Below are 16665 nucleotides of genomic sequence, written 5' to 3' on the forward strand. Positions count from 1 at the left end.
ATTATAACACTTAAATCATTTCAGCCCTATCAGTCTCTGCTTCCCACTGCCTTCTGAGGTGTCCTATGACATATTCATTTCTGTGCTCTATCTGTACGTATGTAAGTTCGCAACAGAATAACAGATATATAGATATGTTTTAATGATGGAATTTTGTGGCATCTTTAGAATTATCACCTGATTCCATTTGCGTAGTTAAACTCTTTAGATGCAGTTGGTATTATCATGTTGAGATGCAGAGGAAACTCCCTACCACACCCTCTTCTGACTTAGTGGTAAGAGGGCACAGTGGACAGCCCATCAAAAACTGAATGTGGTTCAAGCATGAAAACAGGAAGAAGGGGAGGGGGGGGGGGGGCAGCAAAATAGCAACCGTGAACAGCAACAGTGTCTCAGTAAAGCTGTCACGGTGTTGGAACGTTGGGCATGCAAGCCATTTTCGAAGCTCCCACATGCTATTAATTTTTTTTTTTTAATTTTTTTTATTTTTATTGTTATCCGTATCATATTTGTGTCTGTGTCGTGGTGTAATGTCTGTTAGCAACAGAAAGGTGTAAGGAAGGGACCTATAATCAAAGTTGATTCTGCATAACTACGCTATTAGCAGCCGAAAGGAAGTGGTTTTCGAATGGGAACCACAAACATTTGATGACAAGGCAACAAGTCAACCGAATCAAAAAACACATCTGGTCTGTCATACACAGCATTAGTGACAGTGTGTGTGTCATATGATAGGAATCTCTTATCGATGCACATAATTTCTATGTCTGGTGAGAGATATACCTCCTTGCTCAATTTAGGTGTTCGTATGAATGTGCATGTGATCACTCCCAAGGAAATGATGAAAACATAATAGTTTGTCATATAAGCTGCAACAAATGAATGCAACAGTTTCACTGTGCTCTGTCAAAACATGTTTTTGAAGCTGCTTCCATTTTGGACGTTTTGACTCTGGAATTCCTTTGTTATAAAATAGTTCACCCCTGTTTATTTGTTGTTTTCATTTCTGTGAGGCGTCTATGTGGTATCTTGCCTGCTCTCACTACTCATCACATTTACTTGTGATGGTGATATATTCTTATCACCTGACTCATACTCTATAACCAGTGTGTAGCAAGACAACTTCCAAGAGTACAGAAAGAGGACAAAGATTTCAGTGACTGGAAGGACAGTTCATAATGCTGTGGAAAAAAAAATAACAATAATAATAAATATGCACCAGGGTATTTTGAACACGCCTTTGCCACTTTGTAGTCCAGCACCGTGACCACTCAACCACGATGCTGTTGCTCTTTCACTTTGCTCAATGTTGCACTTATGAAGCTTGGACCATTCACTGTTTCTATCCTGCCTTTTTTCGCATTTCAGTAAACCTCCTTCCTGTTTTCATGCATGATCTGTGTTCAGGTTTTGACAGGCTTTCCACTGAGTCACCTTACCAATAAACCTGAGGAGTATGATAGGGAGTCTACCTTGTAAAACTAGTCATGTTGAAGATGAAAGCGGTAATGTTTCACTTGCACCAGTCATCTGTAATAGAAGCTTTAATTGATAAATACCTGGAGTTATGATATGGCTGCCATAGCAGAATAGGTTTTCTATCACATTTGAAATAAAAGACAAGCATTTACTGAATACCTGTGTAAAGAGGGACATCTGACAAGTTAAATAATCGAAAAAGGGGTTTGTCTTCAGAATATATTTTTTTTAATCTATCAGTGTAGAGTTAAGGGCAAGAAAAAGGGGAAAAAAAAGTATGATGCACATATGTGTGTATGTCGATAACCAAAGCTGAGCTACCAAGTGAGATGGCACTGACAGTGATTGAAAAGTTATCATAGGATTGAGCTCAAATCACTTTTCCTTCACAAGCAATGTGGGAGTCATCAACTGCTAGTGCATGCAAATATCTGCTGTTCAGACCTCTTCTATAATGTGAATGGTTGCCTTTCCTCTTATCATTGTTTAATTACTTTAGTTTAGTCTTAATGTGCACTGAGGAGAAACCATGAAGGGACTTCAAAAAGTAAGTTAAATAACTTATTGAATGGACCACAACACTTAAGTGACACAGATACATAACACTATTTTTCGACATAGTTACCAAGTCTTTATAAAGAACAGTCAAAATGTTCTATCAATTCCTCAACAATACGAACACGCTCCTTGGTCATGGAGCCTTTCAAGAACCGCACTGTGAACATCCTCATCATTGTAAAATCTAAAAGTGCTGCAAATCAGTTCCTCGACTGCCTGGATATTGTAGTCTGTGATAGACGTTGATGAAATCCATTCCCAATCATCATCACCCCAACACCCCCCCCCCCCCCCCCCCCCAAAAAGTGCCCCCTTGCTGTCCCAAAAAAACAACTGTTATTAGTTTAGTTTCCACACAGAAAATGATTTGCAGCACTTTCAGTGCTTCGGTGGTAAGCTAGTGTGGCCCCACTTCAGTGATAGATTTTTTGCCACAGCATTGATGTATGCAACCCGTGATCCAAGAATTTGTCCCCTCCTACATCGTACTAATAAGAAATGTTAACATTGCTCCCAATCTCTATGTATTGCTGGATTCAGTCTTTGTCCACAAAATTTGTGATAAATAAGATAATCAGTCACATTTTCATAAATTGTCCACTATATCTGAGGGAAACTGACCGATAATTCTGTAATCGTGACCAGACCCTTTTATCTGAGTCTGCCATCAACTTTTGTTACAAGTTATTTTACCACAACAGTTAGTCATCTACTTCTTTCTTTACCCATGATGTTAGTCCAGTCTTCCCAAAAGAACCTTCACTATAAATGGAAACATTCCTTTTCTGAGAAGTCATCAGTAGTGAACATGATGGACCAGAAACTGCTTCATACTTCATTCCAGTTACAAGTAAATGGACAGTACAATGATCTCTAAAGGGCTACTACGCACAACATTGTTCAACTGCTAAGGTATCTGTAGCCATAGCCATACAGAAAAATAGCAATCTGAAATCTTGCAAATTCTCCCAATTCAAAACAAAGAAGCCAAGCACTAAAGAAAAAGTTTGCACACTCTAAGAAATTCTTAAAGGGCAAATATCAACATCAAATTGAGCATACATTTCTCCAGCTGTTACATATATCTAGAAACAGAGACTGGTAATAACTGCAGTTAGTACATTTAATGTGTTTTAAGTCTCAGTTCCTACAGAACTCAACTTTGTTACCTGCTGATAGCTTCAAGTGCACTCACTATTATTTCCACACGAAAATCACAGAATACAGGTTACATAACTTTTTATTCACAAATACCTAGAAATGTCAGTCATAATCTTTTGTGTGAGTGAGGACTGCATAATGCTACGTACAGATAGTATCATTGTTACTCAACTGCTTGGGACTATTTACCTGCCTACAGTTTTTATAGGCTTAATTAACAGTGGAGAGAAAGTTCAGTGAAAAACAGAACAACTGGAAACTGGTATTGTAGTTATATTTATATTATCTAACATGAAACAGTTATGCACAAATTAACTGCAAACACACACTTCAAGTGTACTTGCCTAGTAATGACTTACCAGTTCTGGTGCTGCTGCACACAACTCCTGTGACACAGCACCATCTTTTAGATCTTTTATAAGAATGCTCTTCTCCATGTCTGTATAACACGGCTGAAGCAGTTCAAACAGTACAATTCCCAAACTATATAAGTCACTCTGCAATAAATCACAAAATATTACAATGACATGTGATAACATTTAAAAAGCACAATTACCTGTACAATCAAACAATGGAAAACCCAGGATGGAATGCAGCAATACTGTAAAAAGGAAAGTTGCTACTCACGATATAGCGGCAATGCTGAGTTGCAGATAGGCACAATATCTGCGACTCAGAATCTCCGCTATATGGTGAGTAGCAACTTTCCTTTTCACAGTATTCTTACAAGTAACTGTACAACTTAGACATATAATACAATGGTTATGGCTAAAGAGGGAATACAACAGAAGCTTCACTTCCATGGCAAAGTAAAAGCAGTGACACTTGGCAGCATTTTACTGATATCTGAAAGTTAGCTTTGAAATGCTTTCACTATTATGAAAAATAGCTGCACATGACTCAAACTACCTTTGCCTGACTGTTTGTTTTGATCAGAAATGACCAACATTTGTTTAGATCATAATGAATCAGATGTTGAGAAGGTTCTTCTTAAGCTTACCTTTTGATTACAAACACCTTCAAGCTGTTCAGGAGCAGCATATGTTTTTGTTCCAATTTCCATATTCCTGTGGTCACCATACAACGTTGGCTGTGATAATAATGCAACATCCTTGTGTGAATGTTGCAGAAAACATGCAAGGCCAAAGTCACCCACTTGGACTTGACTCAGCTCACTATTTACAAAAATATTGCTTGGCTAGAAAAAAATTAGAAAAGAGAGACAATTAAGTTTGTTTTCATACACATGCAAACTTACTTACTCATTTATTTATTCATACATTATGTTCTGTTAAGCTCATAATTAAGAAAATCCTTTAGAAATGTGTAAAGAGTCAAGTTACATATTAACTGATAGAAGCAAACATTGCAAGCTACTTCAGTAAGGCATACTAACAAACAATTACAACTAAATTGTAGAGCACATAAAATCTTTACTATTGTAGTAATAGTCTTCTATCAAATTTTGATATAATTTCTGAAAATATTTTTACTGTTTACCTCTCTCAAGTTTGAAGGGACTTTTTCTAGGGTTTTTGGTCCTGCACATGATGGCTTTGATATTTATTTCATGCAAAGAGATAGAGGGGCTGGCCAGTACTTACCTCAGCTCAGTACAGCCGATAGATACACATAAAACAGAACTGAAAATTTACATTCCTAGCTTTCGGAACTTTGTTCCTTCATCAGGGAGGAGAGAGGGGAAAAAAGGGAAGAAGGGAAAGTGGATTCAGTTACTCACAACCCAGGTTATGAAGCAACAGGGAAAGGTAAACAGGGAGGGTAGCAAGGATGGAGGCATGGTTGTCAGAGGGAAGCCAAAGATATTCTACTGTAAGTACTGTGCCAGCTTCAAACCAAAGAGGATGCATACAGAAGTAAAGAGGTATATAGTATAAAGATAAACACAACTATGTAGGATGAAAAGATGCGTGAATGGCTAAGGAGGAAAGGGAAAGAGGAGAAGACTGAAGAGTGAATGGGAGTGAGGTTGTTTAACGTAGGTTCAGTCCAGGGGGATGGCGGGATGAAAGGATGTGTTGGAGTGCAAGTTCCCATCTCCGCAGTTCAGAGGGACTGGTGTTGGGTGGGAGAAGCCAAATGGCACATACGGTGTAGCAGGTTCCTAGGTCCCTAGAATTATGCTGGAGGGCATGCTCCGCTACTGGGTATTGGGCATCTCCTAGGCGGACAGTTCGTCTGTGTCCGTTCATGCGCTCAGCCAGTTTGGTTGTTGTCATTGCCGATGTAAAAGGCTGTGCAGTGCAGGCATGTCAGTTGATAAATGACATGTGTAGTTTCACACGTAGCCCTGCCTTGAATTGTGTATGTTTTACCAGTAGCGGGGCTGGAGTAGGTGGTTGTGGGCGGATGCATGGGGCAGGTTTTGCAGCGGGGTCGGTTACAGGGGTAGGAACCGCTGGGTAGAGAAGGTAGTCTGGGAATATTGTAGGGTTTAACAAGGATGTTACGGAGGTTAGGGGGGCGACGAAAGGCCACCCGAAGATCTTCCAAAAACCTCGTTCCTTATCACACTTACCAACTTCATCCTCACCCATAATTACTTCACTTTTGAAGGCCAGACCTACAAACAAATTAGGGGAACGGCCATGGGAACCAGGATGGCTCCCTTCTATGCCAACCTCTTCATGGGCCGCATGGAGGAGGCTTTCCTGAAGACCCAACAGCTGCTTCCCCTGGCCTGGTATAGGTTTATAGATGACATCTTTGTGGTCTGGACTCATGGTGAAGAAACACTCCTTAATTTCCTCCATAACCTCAACTCCTTTTCGAATCTGAATTTCACCTGGTCCTTCTCCAAAACCCAAGCCACCTTCCTGGATGTTGACCTTCATCTTGTTGAAGCTCACATCCACACCTATGTCCATATCAAACCCACAAACAAACAACAGTACCTTCACTTTGATAGCTGCCATCCTTTCCACATCAAACGCTCCCTTCCCTACAGCCTAGGTATTCGTGGCAAACGTATCTGCTCCAGTGACGAATCCCTCAACAACTACACCAATAACCTGACCAGTGCTTTCCTCTCCCGCAACTATCCTGCAGACCTTGTCCACAAACAGATTTCCCGAGCAATACATTCCTCCCCGTCCAACAACAATGTTCCTACCCCCAGACCACACAGAAGTATCCCCCTTGTCACCCAATATTATCCTGGCCTCGAAAACATCAACAAATTACTCCGCCAGGGATATGACTTTCTCAAGTCAACCCCTGAAATGAGATCATCCCTTGACAAAATTCTCCCCACACCACCCACAGTGGCCTTTCGTCGCCCCCCTAACCTCCGTAACATCCTTGTTGAACCCTACAATATTCCCAGACTACCTTCTCTACCCAGCGGTTCCTACCCCTGTAACCGACCCCGCTGCAAAACCTGCCCCATCCATCGCCCACAACCACCTACTCCAGTCCCGCTACTGGTAAAACATACACAATTCAAGGCAGGGCTACGTGTGAAACTACACATGTCATTTATCAACTGACATGCCTGCACTGCACAGCCTTTTACATCGGCATGACAACAACCAAACTGGCTGAGCGCATGAACGGACACAGACGAACTGTCCGCCTAGGAGATGCCCAATACCCAGTAGCGAAGCATGCCCTCCAGCATAATTCTAGGGACCTAGGAACCTGCTACACCGTATGTGCCATTTGGCTTCTCCCACCCAACACCAGTCCCTCTGAACTGCGGAGATGGGAACTTGCACTCCAACACATCCTTTCATCCCGCCATCCCCCTGGACTGAACCTACGTTAAACAACCTCACTCCCATTCACTCTTCAGTCTTCTCCTCTTTCCCTTTCCTCTTTAGCCATTCACGCATCTTTTCATCCTACATAGTTGTGTTTATCTTTATACTATATACCTCTTTACTTCTGTATGCATCCTCTTTGGTTTGAAGCTGGCACAGTACTTACAGTAGAATATCTTTGGCTTCCCTCTGACAACCATGCCTCCATCCTTGCTACCCTCCCTGTTTACCTTTCCCTGTTGCTTCATAACCTGGGTTGTGAGTAACTGAATCCACTTTCCCTTCTTCTCTTTTTTCCCCTCTCTCCTCCCTGATGAAGGAACAAAGTTCCGAAAGCTAGGAATGTAAATTTTCAGTTCTGTTTTATGTGTATCTATCGGCTGTACTGAGCTGAGGTAAGTACTGGCCAGCCCCTCTATCTCTTTGTTAGTATTTGTTTCACATCTTATATGAAATTTTCCATTAATCATATTTATTTCATGGTGCTATGTGTGGGTTTATGGACGATGTTCAACTGTCTCATGTCTTGGTTGTGTTCTCTCTTGCTCTATCTTGAGTATCAGGAACATTTTAATAAAGACTAGCTATCATTCTTATCACTCTTCATGTGAAATGTCACCTTTAATGGTCATGTTCTCAATCACTAAGACTTCCCAAAATATCTGAGAGTAACTCTTGATAGAACCTTTTCGTACAAGAAACACATAGAAAACACTGCAGAAAAGCTGAGAACATGCAATAACATCAGACAGAAACTGAGTGGTTCCTCATGGGGTGCAAGAGTTACAACAGTACGATGCTCTTTCGTAGGACTCGTCTGCTCTGCTCCTGAATACTATGTTCCATTAGGGCATAATTGTTCAAATGCGAGAAAAATTGATGTTCAGCTAAACACAGCTAGCTCCACTGTGGCATAATAGTTCAAATGTGAAAAAAATGACATTCAGGTAAAAACAGCAATGAGGACAAGAATAGGCTGTATCCGATGTACCCCTCTTTACTGTTTACCAACTCTAAACAACATTAAGCCATCATATCTTCAAAGACAGAACGCCCTTCTCAAGCAATATGAAAAATTAATTACAATTCCTCCACTCCCTATCCACTATGACATGAGTGCACTTAAAATGAATTGATTAAAATAAAGGCAGTCACCTATTATACTGGCAGCATCGCTACAAGCAGTGGATTTCAACAAGAGCAAGAAGTGGTCAGAAACACGGAATAATATTGCCAATGATGAATACTAGACCCACATAAGACAAGACACAAGACCAACTGGCACTTAATTACCATGGCATGCTTAAAAAACTATTAACATGATTTGTACAAGCCACAACATTTGCGCAGAAAGCCTCCACAGATGGGGAAATGCTTCATTTCTCAATGTGACTGTGGCAATGAACATCAGACCATTGAAAATATTGTAACAAGGGGCAGCAGATAGTCTCACCCTGGAGATCTAGGAGATTTCTGTAAAACAATACAGGCAGCCCTTCAATGGATTGAAAATTTAGATATTAATTTGTAGATTTAGTCATTTAGTTCTATTTCTTTTTTAAAATTATGAAATTCTTGTATGTAAGTTTCAGTTCAGTTTGCATTGCCATATCCACATACTTAGGCCTTGGCAAGGTTGTACAAAATGCCATCAAGGTTATTGTTCTTGTTTAATCATGGCCTAACTAAGTTTGTGATCATGTATTGCTTTTTGTGTAGATTAACGGAAGTGAAACTGAACAATAATTAAAAGGTTATGGTCAGAAAAGTGGTTCAATTTCTGTGGTATGCCATCTTCTCAAAACATTTGAGAACATGGGAAGGAGGGAGATGGACCTATAATTAAAGATCACTTGTTTATCTTCACTTAAAAAAAGTGTTGCTACTGCATATTTCAGTCTTTGATAAAATGCACCTTGATTCACTGACTGATTAAAAACCAACTTGAGGTGGAGAGGGAAAAGAAGGAAAGTACTTCATTCCATTTTTTGAATATATAGCAAATCCCATTATACTTATATTGTACTTACAGTAATGTAATACTATCTTGCATCCTTGTAGGTCCACTGCATAATGTCTGTGACTTCAAAAGGATGTTACATTAATTACAATACACAAGCAGAAATACCTTCCGATTATTCATTTCCTTGTAGTAATATGAGAAACTCATCTTTCTTATGTTTAGATGACGAAGTTCAAATGCGTTTCCTTTAAATGTTTGTGGTGTCCAAGGTGCAGATTACATTTTCCAGTACTTCTACTGTGTCTACAGTTCTTTGTAAGCTCTGTTTTTCAGAAACATGTACCCACAAAAGCACCCAGTGGAAACATTGGAAATCACTGGGGTTGAACACACAGTACTCCGCTGACAATGAATGCTTCCAAGAAACTAGGCCCAGGTACACACTATGTATGTAAATATCTATAAACTTAAATATCAAACAAATATAGCAAATGATAACCAGTCACTCACTGAAACTGAATGGCACTTGAAATATTTAAACTAATACAACTGGACCTGTGAAAACTGTCTCAGAATTCAAATACTGGTGGGAAAGTAAGAAAATAGCAAGCAGGCCAGATTGAGCTACAAAACATCCTCCACAGAACAGTTAAACCCTCCTATTTCACTCAACCTACCTGCTACCCATTCTACATAAAATACTTCAACCACTTATTGGAACATTTCAAATCCACCCCTACACCTCTCATATGTGCAGCCCTCCTTGTTGCCATACATTTAATCTTGTCCTACACAAATATCGTGCATGGCCTCCCATCTATAGAACATTACCTCTTCCAATGCTCACATGAAAATTTTCCTAAAATCTTGAACAATGGAAACTCCAGGTAGGGACATCAACAATGTACAAGAAGATAGATTGCTACATATTGTAAAAAAAAAAAGACATGTTAAGTTGCAGACAGGCACAATTAAAAGATACTTACATTAAGCTTTTGGCCACAACCTTCATAAGCAAAAGAGAAACGTACACCATTCATACACACAAGCAAGCACACCTCATGCACACATGACCACCAACCCCGGGAACTTGGGTCAGAATGCCATTCAGCCATTCTAGCCTGAGCTGCAAGAGTTGGCAGTCATGTGTGCATAAGGTGTGCTTGCTTGTGTGTGTGAATGTTGTTTACCATTGGCTGATGAAGACTGTGGCCGAAAGCTTTACGTAAGCTTTTAATTATGCCTGTCTTCTTTATAGTAAGTAGCAATCTTACATTTTCGTACATTCTCCCTAAAATACTGTATATATCCTTACCCTAACTGTTTCACATTCAAGGGACAGACCTACAAACAAAGCAAGGGGAACCACCATAGGAACCAGTATGACTCTGTCTCTCTGTCTTATGCCAAACTTCTCATGAGTAATTTGGAAGAAGCCTTCCTAACACACAAAAGCTCAACCCCTTATCAATGACAGTTTTGAAGTCTGGTTGCATAATGAAGTTCTCTTCATTAAAAACCATTCAAAGGCCAAGATTGCACAAAATATTTTTTATTCAACACAACCAGTTTCAACAGTTTTAGCTGCCAACTTCAGGTTTTAAACTTGTAAACCATGTTCATTTTATGCTACCTCATGCACAAGATGTCAAGTGGATAAAACTCAACAAATGATAGACATTTGTCATCCCTAAAATATTTAGAAACACACAGCATATTGTCCAAAAGGCCATGTTTATATATACATTCTTCACAAGATGCTTGTTACATGATACAAATATGGTACATAATGGCACATCTGTTAAAATATGCTGGACACATACTAAAAACTTCTCTTCCACTCTTGTAGGAGCTGAACTCCTTTTTCCAATTCAAATATGCCTAGTCTTTTTCCAAATTCAAAACAACTCTCCTTTAAGAAGTCCTTCATTTCACATCCGCATTTCATACCATACACATCTGACAAATAAACAGCAATACCTTAAGTCTGATGGGTGCCACCTCTTCCACATCAAACAGTCCCTTATCTATGGCATTTCCAGACTATCCTTGCCACAAGGTGAGCACTTCGTTGCACACTTTCAAGTATACAACTATCCTGTTTCCACCAGGAGCAGGGCGGAATTTTACTCTCAGACTAAATGGGGAAACAGAGTAATTTTTCATTAATGTATAGACAAGGAAAGCAGAAATTTTTCCATTCTTCCTGTAACATGGCCAACAAATATCAGATTTTGGGCAAACTGATGAGTGGATGGATTGATAGATTTCTTTTTGGGTACTAAACACTGACATCATTGGAACCCTTTCCGCAAGATAACATATTGAGACCAGTGTCATTCACATTTTTAATATGGGCTATTTCTCCCAAACACATTGGTGAGAAGTTCTGGTAAACCACAGAAGTTTAATAATTTTTCTCCATCATCTGATCACTGCCTAGAATCGAAAGTAAATCCTTGGAATGACAAATGTTTTGCCTCTTTTTAGCACTTACAGCACAGGAAGTTTAAATGTGTTGCACTGTGAGAGTCATTCTATCATTCTAGCTGGTCTTATTGGAGAGACAAGTCAGTGGGCAGTGTCTGACATGAGGACTATTCCGTCTATCTTATGAGACTGGAAGAAAATGCACAACTGTCAGATTGTTGGCTATACTGACCACAGCTTGTTGCTTGTAAATTCACCCTACTTCCTCCTCCACTCAGACATCGCCCTCTGCATTACCTACTATGATCGAACAGCTTGCAAGCAGATATGATGATGAGCAGCAGTTTTCCTGGCAGGCTGCTTTGCTTCTCTGTTCCTTATGTCCATGTGACATATCACCTCCTCTTTTTGTCTTTGTACTGTTTGGAATATTTCATCTCCTGGGTCCATGTGCTAGACTGCCCGTAAAGCAGTTAGGGAGGAATAAAATGCAAGGAATGTCCCAATATTTTAAGACCTCATCCATCCCAGTATATTTGTAATTGCTCATATCTTAGCATATTACACCAAGAAGATGTTTAGTAGGTGGATTAAAAACTAATTACATTACAAAGGAAAATAAATGCGTACCTGTCCCATGTTGCCCTCTTTGTCGTTATCAGATAAAATGCTGTTAAAAACTTAAAAACAATTAAGTAACACTTATCTTACTGTACCTCAACATGGAGGTTATTTGCTACATTTGTGTTTAAGAACTAATGTCTGCAACACCAAGTACCTCTAAGAATGTTTATTTCTTTGTTTGGATGGAAAATAGCTGTATTGTTCGACAGTTTTTGTAAAACATCCACTACTTTCTATGCAGTCACAGCACCAATGCAAGGAGACTGGCAAATATCAAACTCAACCTATGTGTCACGCTATGAGGAGATGCCGCTGTGTACCTCAGAGACTAGGTTACGGGGCTTGTTTGATGGTCCCTGTGGCCAGTCTAATGCCCTCTTTGTTGACTGCATCCAGTACCTTTACGCAGGAACGTCTTGATGATCCTGTACAATATGCAAGTCATGATTGAATGAAGGTTCAAAATGTGACGATACTGATTCAATCCGCACCTGTTCTTACTATTGAGGTACTTTAGGATACCAAAGGCCTTCACACAGCTATATTTCAAATTGCCAAAGCAAGGCAGCCATGAGAATTTTGTGTTAGAGACAAGTGCCAAGAACTTCACAGAAGTTTTATAATTGAGACTGGTACACTTCATCTGAAGTATAATTACAACATACACAAACAGTTTATCTCATGAAAATTTAAAATCAGGTATATCAGCCCAGGTTTCCAACCTCTTACGTATCAACTGGCACTAGTGAGCAGTGGTTTTGGGGCTCTGGGCAGAAACGAATAGAAAATTTGTCCACAAATAATTAGTACTGCACTGGCCTTCCTCCTGTAAAGGAAATACAGGAAAGGACAACATTGAGAATACTACCATAGGAGACAAAAATCTGTTGAGGGAATTAGTTGGAATGCATGTCACCATCTAAATAACAAAACCACTGTTCAGGGAGGAAGAACAGCAGTAATATGAGGAGGTGATAATAAAACACAATCTGAGTAACAGATGATACTTTGTCACCATATCAAAGAAGATATTAATAAAGTATTGTCTGTGCAGGGAAGACTCTTATCACTCTTAGCTGGATGAGAATGTTGGTGCATGTAGCAGTACTCCTGAAACCAAGACAGAAATCGGAACATTAATTCTATGGTTTCAGTGGTACTCAATAGGCATAAGTTAATCATCTGTTCAATGACCACTCCTGTACATCTAGTGAGTGCTGAGGAACTCAGTACTTTCCTGATTTTAGAAGTAGTGTCATAATTGCTTCCCACAGTAAATATGGGTGGCAACATAGGATTTCTTTTGCCAGATAGCACATATTACAGTGTCCACATGCAGAGAGGTCAGCTGTACAGCTGTGAGTTATTGGGTGAGAAGTGCTACTCTCCACGTATTCCCAATAATGACAGAAACTGGGATTTACATTATGAATGGATGTCGCTATGTTCCTATATTTTGTTTGTGCAGAACACCACTGTTCGGTATGTTAGATTTTGGACGAGAATTTTATTTCTTAATATCCTCCTAACTGAATCCCATTCATTTGTTCATCTTGTGGAATTGTTTATGAGTATTAGGAATTCTGTCTACAATCTCCTTTAAGACTTGTCTGGCTTCAGCACTAGTGATGTAAAAGCTTGCAAGGTTCCCTACATTTCATCTATTTCTGAACATACTCAGGGCTGCTTGCATGTTCCTGATGGTGAAGTTACATTTCTAAATCCATCAGCACATAGTTTCTTCTGGATGGCTAAAAGAAACTAGTATTGAGGCATCAGTAACACACACCGTATATGTGATTAATATCAGCTTCCCCCCTCCATGAACCATGGACCTTGCCTTTGGCGGGAAGGCTTGCGTGCCTCACCCATACAGACAGCCGTACCATAGGTGCAACCACAATGGACAAGTATCGGTTGAGAGGCCAGACAAATGTGTGGTTCCTGAAGAGGGCAGCAGCCTTTTCAGTAGTAGCAGGAGCAACAGTCTGGATGATTGACTGATCTGGCCTTGTAACATTAACCAAAACTGTCTTGCTGTGCTGGTACTGCGAATGGCTGAAAGCAAGGGGAAACCACAGCCGCAATTTTTCCCAAGGGCATGCACCTTTACTGTAAGGTTAAAGGATGATGGCATCCTCTTGGGTAAAATAGTCCCCCACTCGGATCTCCAGACGGGGTCTACTCAGGAGGACTTCATTATCAGGAGAAACAAAACTGGTGTTGACATCTTCAACTTTTATAGTCCTGTCTTCCTCAGTTGTGTGTAATATTACGGTATATTAATAATTTTTACTTATGGACTGTCTGACAGCAACTGAATAAAACACAATTTTAGTGCCATACGCGTTTCGCCTTTATTTTCTGCAAGGCATCATCAGTGGCAGGTTGCGTGGACAATTTCCTACATATTACGCTCCTGTTGCATTTTTGGTGTTGTTCTTCTTCTTATGAACGCCAATTTGCGGTTTTTTTCCCCATTCCACAACACTATGCACTGAACGCTTGTTTTAAAGCAAAAACATTGCTTATACATGAAAGAGGCCTGGAAACACTGGAAGGTTTCAGATCGATTATGTAATGGTAAGATAGTGTGTTAGGAACCAGGTTTTAAATTGTAAGACATTTCCAGGGGCGGATGTGGGCTCTGACCACAATTTATTGATTATGAACTGTAGACTAAAACTGAAGAAACTGCAAGAAGGTAGGAATTTAAGGAGATGGGACCCGGATAAATTGACTAAACCAGAGGTTGTACAGAGTTTCAGGGAGAGCATTAGGGAATGATTGACAGGAACAGGAAAAAGAAATGCAGTAGAAGAAGGATGGGTAGCTTTGAGAGATGAAATAGTAAAGGCAGCAGAGGATCAAGTAGATAAAAAGACGAAGGATAGTAGAAATCCTTGGGTAATAGAAGTGATATTGAATTTAATGGATGAAAGGAGAAAATACAAAAATGAAGTTCATGAAGCAGGGAAAAAGGAATACAAACGTCTCAAAGATGAGATTGACAGGAAGTGCAAAATGGCTAAGCAGTGATGGCTAGAGGACAAATGTAAGGATGTAGAGGCTTATCTCACTAGGGGTAAGATAGATACTGCCTACAGGAAAATTAAAGAGACCTTTGAAGAAAAGAGAGCCACTTGTATGAATATCAAGAACTCAGATGGAAACCCAGTTCTAAACAAAGAAGGGAAAGGTGGAAGGAGTATATAGAGGGTCTATACAAGGGCGATGTTCTTGAGGACAATATAATAGAAATGGAAGAGAATGTAGATGAAGATGAAATAGGAGATACGGTACTGCGTGAAGAGTTAGACAGAGCACTGAAAGACCAGAGTCGAAACAAGGCCCCAGTAGTAGACAACATTCGATTAGAACTACTGATAGCCTTGGGAGAGCCAGCCCTGACAAAACTCTACCATCTGGTGAGCAAGTTGTATGAGACATGCAAAATACCCTTAAACTTCAAGAAGAATATAATAATTCCAATCCCAAAGAAAGCAGGTGTTGATAGATGTGAAAATTACCAAACTACCACTTTGGTAAGTCACAGCTGCAAAATACTAAGAAGAATTCTTTACAAAAGAATGGAGAAATTGGTGGAAGCCTACTTGGGGAAGATCTGTTTGGATTCCTATAGAAATGTGAGGCAATACTGACCCTATGACTTATCTTAGAAGACAGATTAAGGAAAGGCAAACCTACATTTCTAGCATTTGTAGACTTAGTGAATGCTTTTGACAATGTTGACTGGAATACTTACTTTCAAATTATGAAGGTGACAGGGGTCAAATACAGGGAGCGAAAGGCTATTTACAATTTATACAGAAACCAGATGGCAGTTATAAAAGTCTAGGGGCATGAAAGGGAAGCAGTGGTTGGGAATGGGGTGAGACAGGGCTGTAGCTTATCCCCGATGTTATTCTATCTTTATACTGAGCAAGCAGTAAAGGAAATGAAAGAAAAATTTGGAGTAGGGATTAAAATCCAGGGAGAAGAAATAATAACCTTGGGGTTTGCTGATGACTTTTTAATTCTGTCAGAGACAGCACAGAATTTGGAATAGCAGTTGAATGGAATAGACAGTATCTTGAAAGGAGTATATAAGATGAACATCAACAAAAGCAAAATGAGGATAATGGAATGAAGTTGAATTACATCAGGTGATGCTGAGGGAATTAGATTGGGAAATGAGACATTTAAATTAGTAAATTAGTTTTGCTATTTGGCAAGCAAAATAATTGATGACTGTCGAAGTAGGGAGGGTATAAAATGTAGACTGGCTATGGCAAGGAAAGCATATTTGAAGAAGAGAAATTTGTTAACATCGAGTATAGATTTAAGTGTCAGGAAGTCTTTTCTGAAAGTATTTGTATGGAGTGTAGCCATGTATGGAAGTGAAACATGGATGATACATAGTTTAGATAAAAAGAGGGGGGTTGATTTGGGGGGGGGGGGGGGGGGGGAAGAGACCAAAAAGTTAGGTCATTGGATTACGGAAGGATGGGGAAGAAAGTCGGCCATGTTCTGTCAAAGTAACCATCCCGGCATTTGCCTGAAGCGATTTAGGGAAATCACAGAAAACCTAAATCAAGATGGCCAGACATGGGACTGAACTGTTATCCTCCCAAATAGAGACAAGAAGAGAATAGAAGCTTTTGAAAT

General features: G+C 39.8%; 1 protein-coding gene across 1 annotated transcript in view; it reads right to left on the bottom strand.

Annotated features, from left to right (window-relative positions):
- Window positions 1-16665, bottom strand: part of LOC124616742 (eukaryotic translation initiation factor 2-alpha kinase 1-like) — a 152608-nt gene that overhangs the window by 11274 nt on the left and 124669 nt on the right. The window contains exons 9-10 of the mRNA XM_047145111.1: window positions 4199-4396; window positions 3558-3695 (exon numbers count right to left, since the gene is read on the bottom strand). Coding sequence (XP_047001067.1) covers window positions 3558-3695; window positions 4199-4396 — 336 coding nt within the window. The remainder of the gene's footprint in view (window positions 1-3557; window positions 3696-4198; window positions 4397-16665) is intronic.

Source organism: Schistocerca americana, chromosome 5, assembly GCF_021461395.2.
Source record: "Schistocerca americana isolate TAMUIC-IGC-003095 chromosome 5, iqSchAmer2.1, whole genome shotgun sequence".
In the NCBI taxonomy this organism is placed as follows: Eukaryota; Metazoa; Arthropoda; class Insecta; order Orthoptera; family Acrididae; genus Schistocerca; species Schistocerca americana.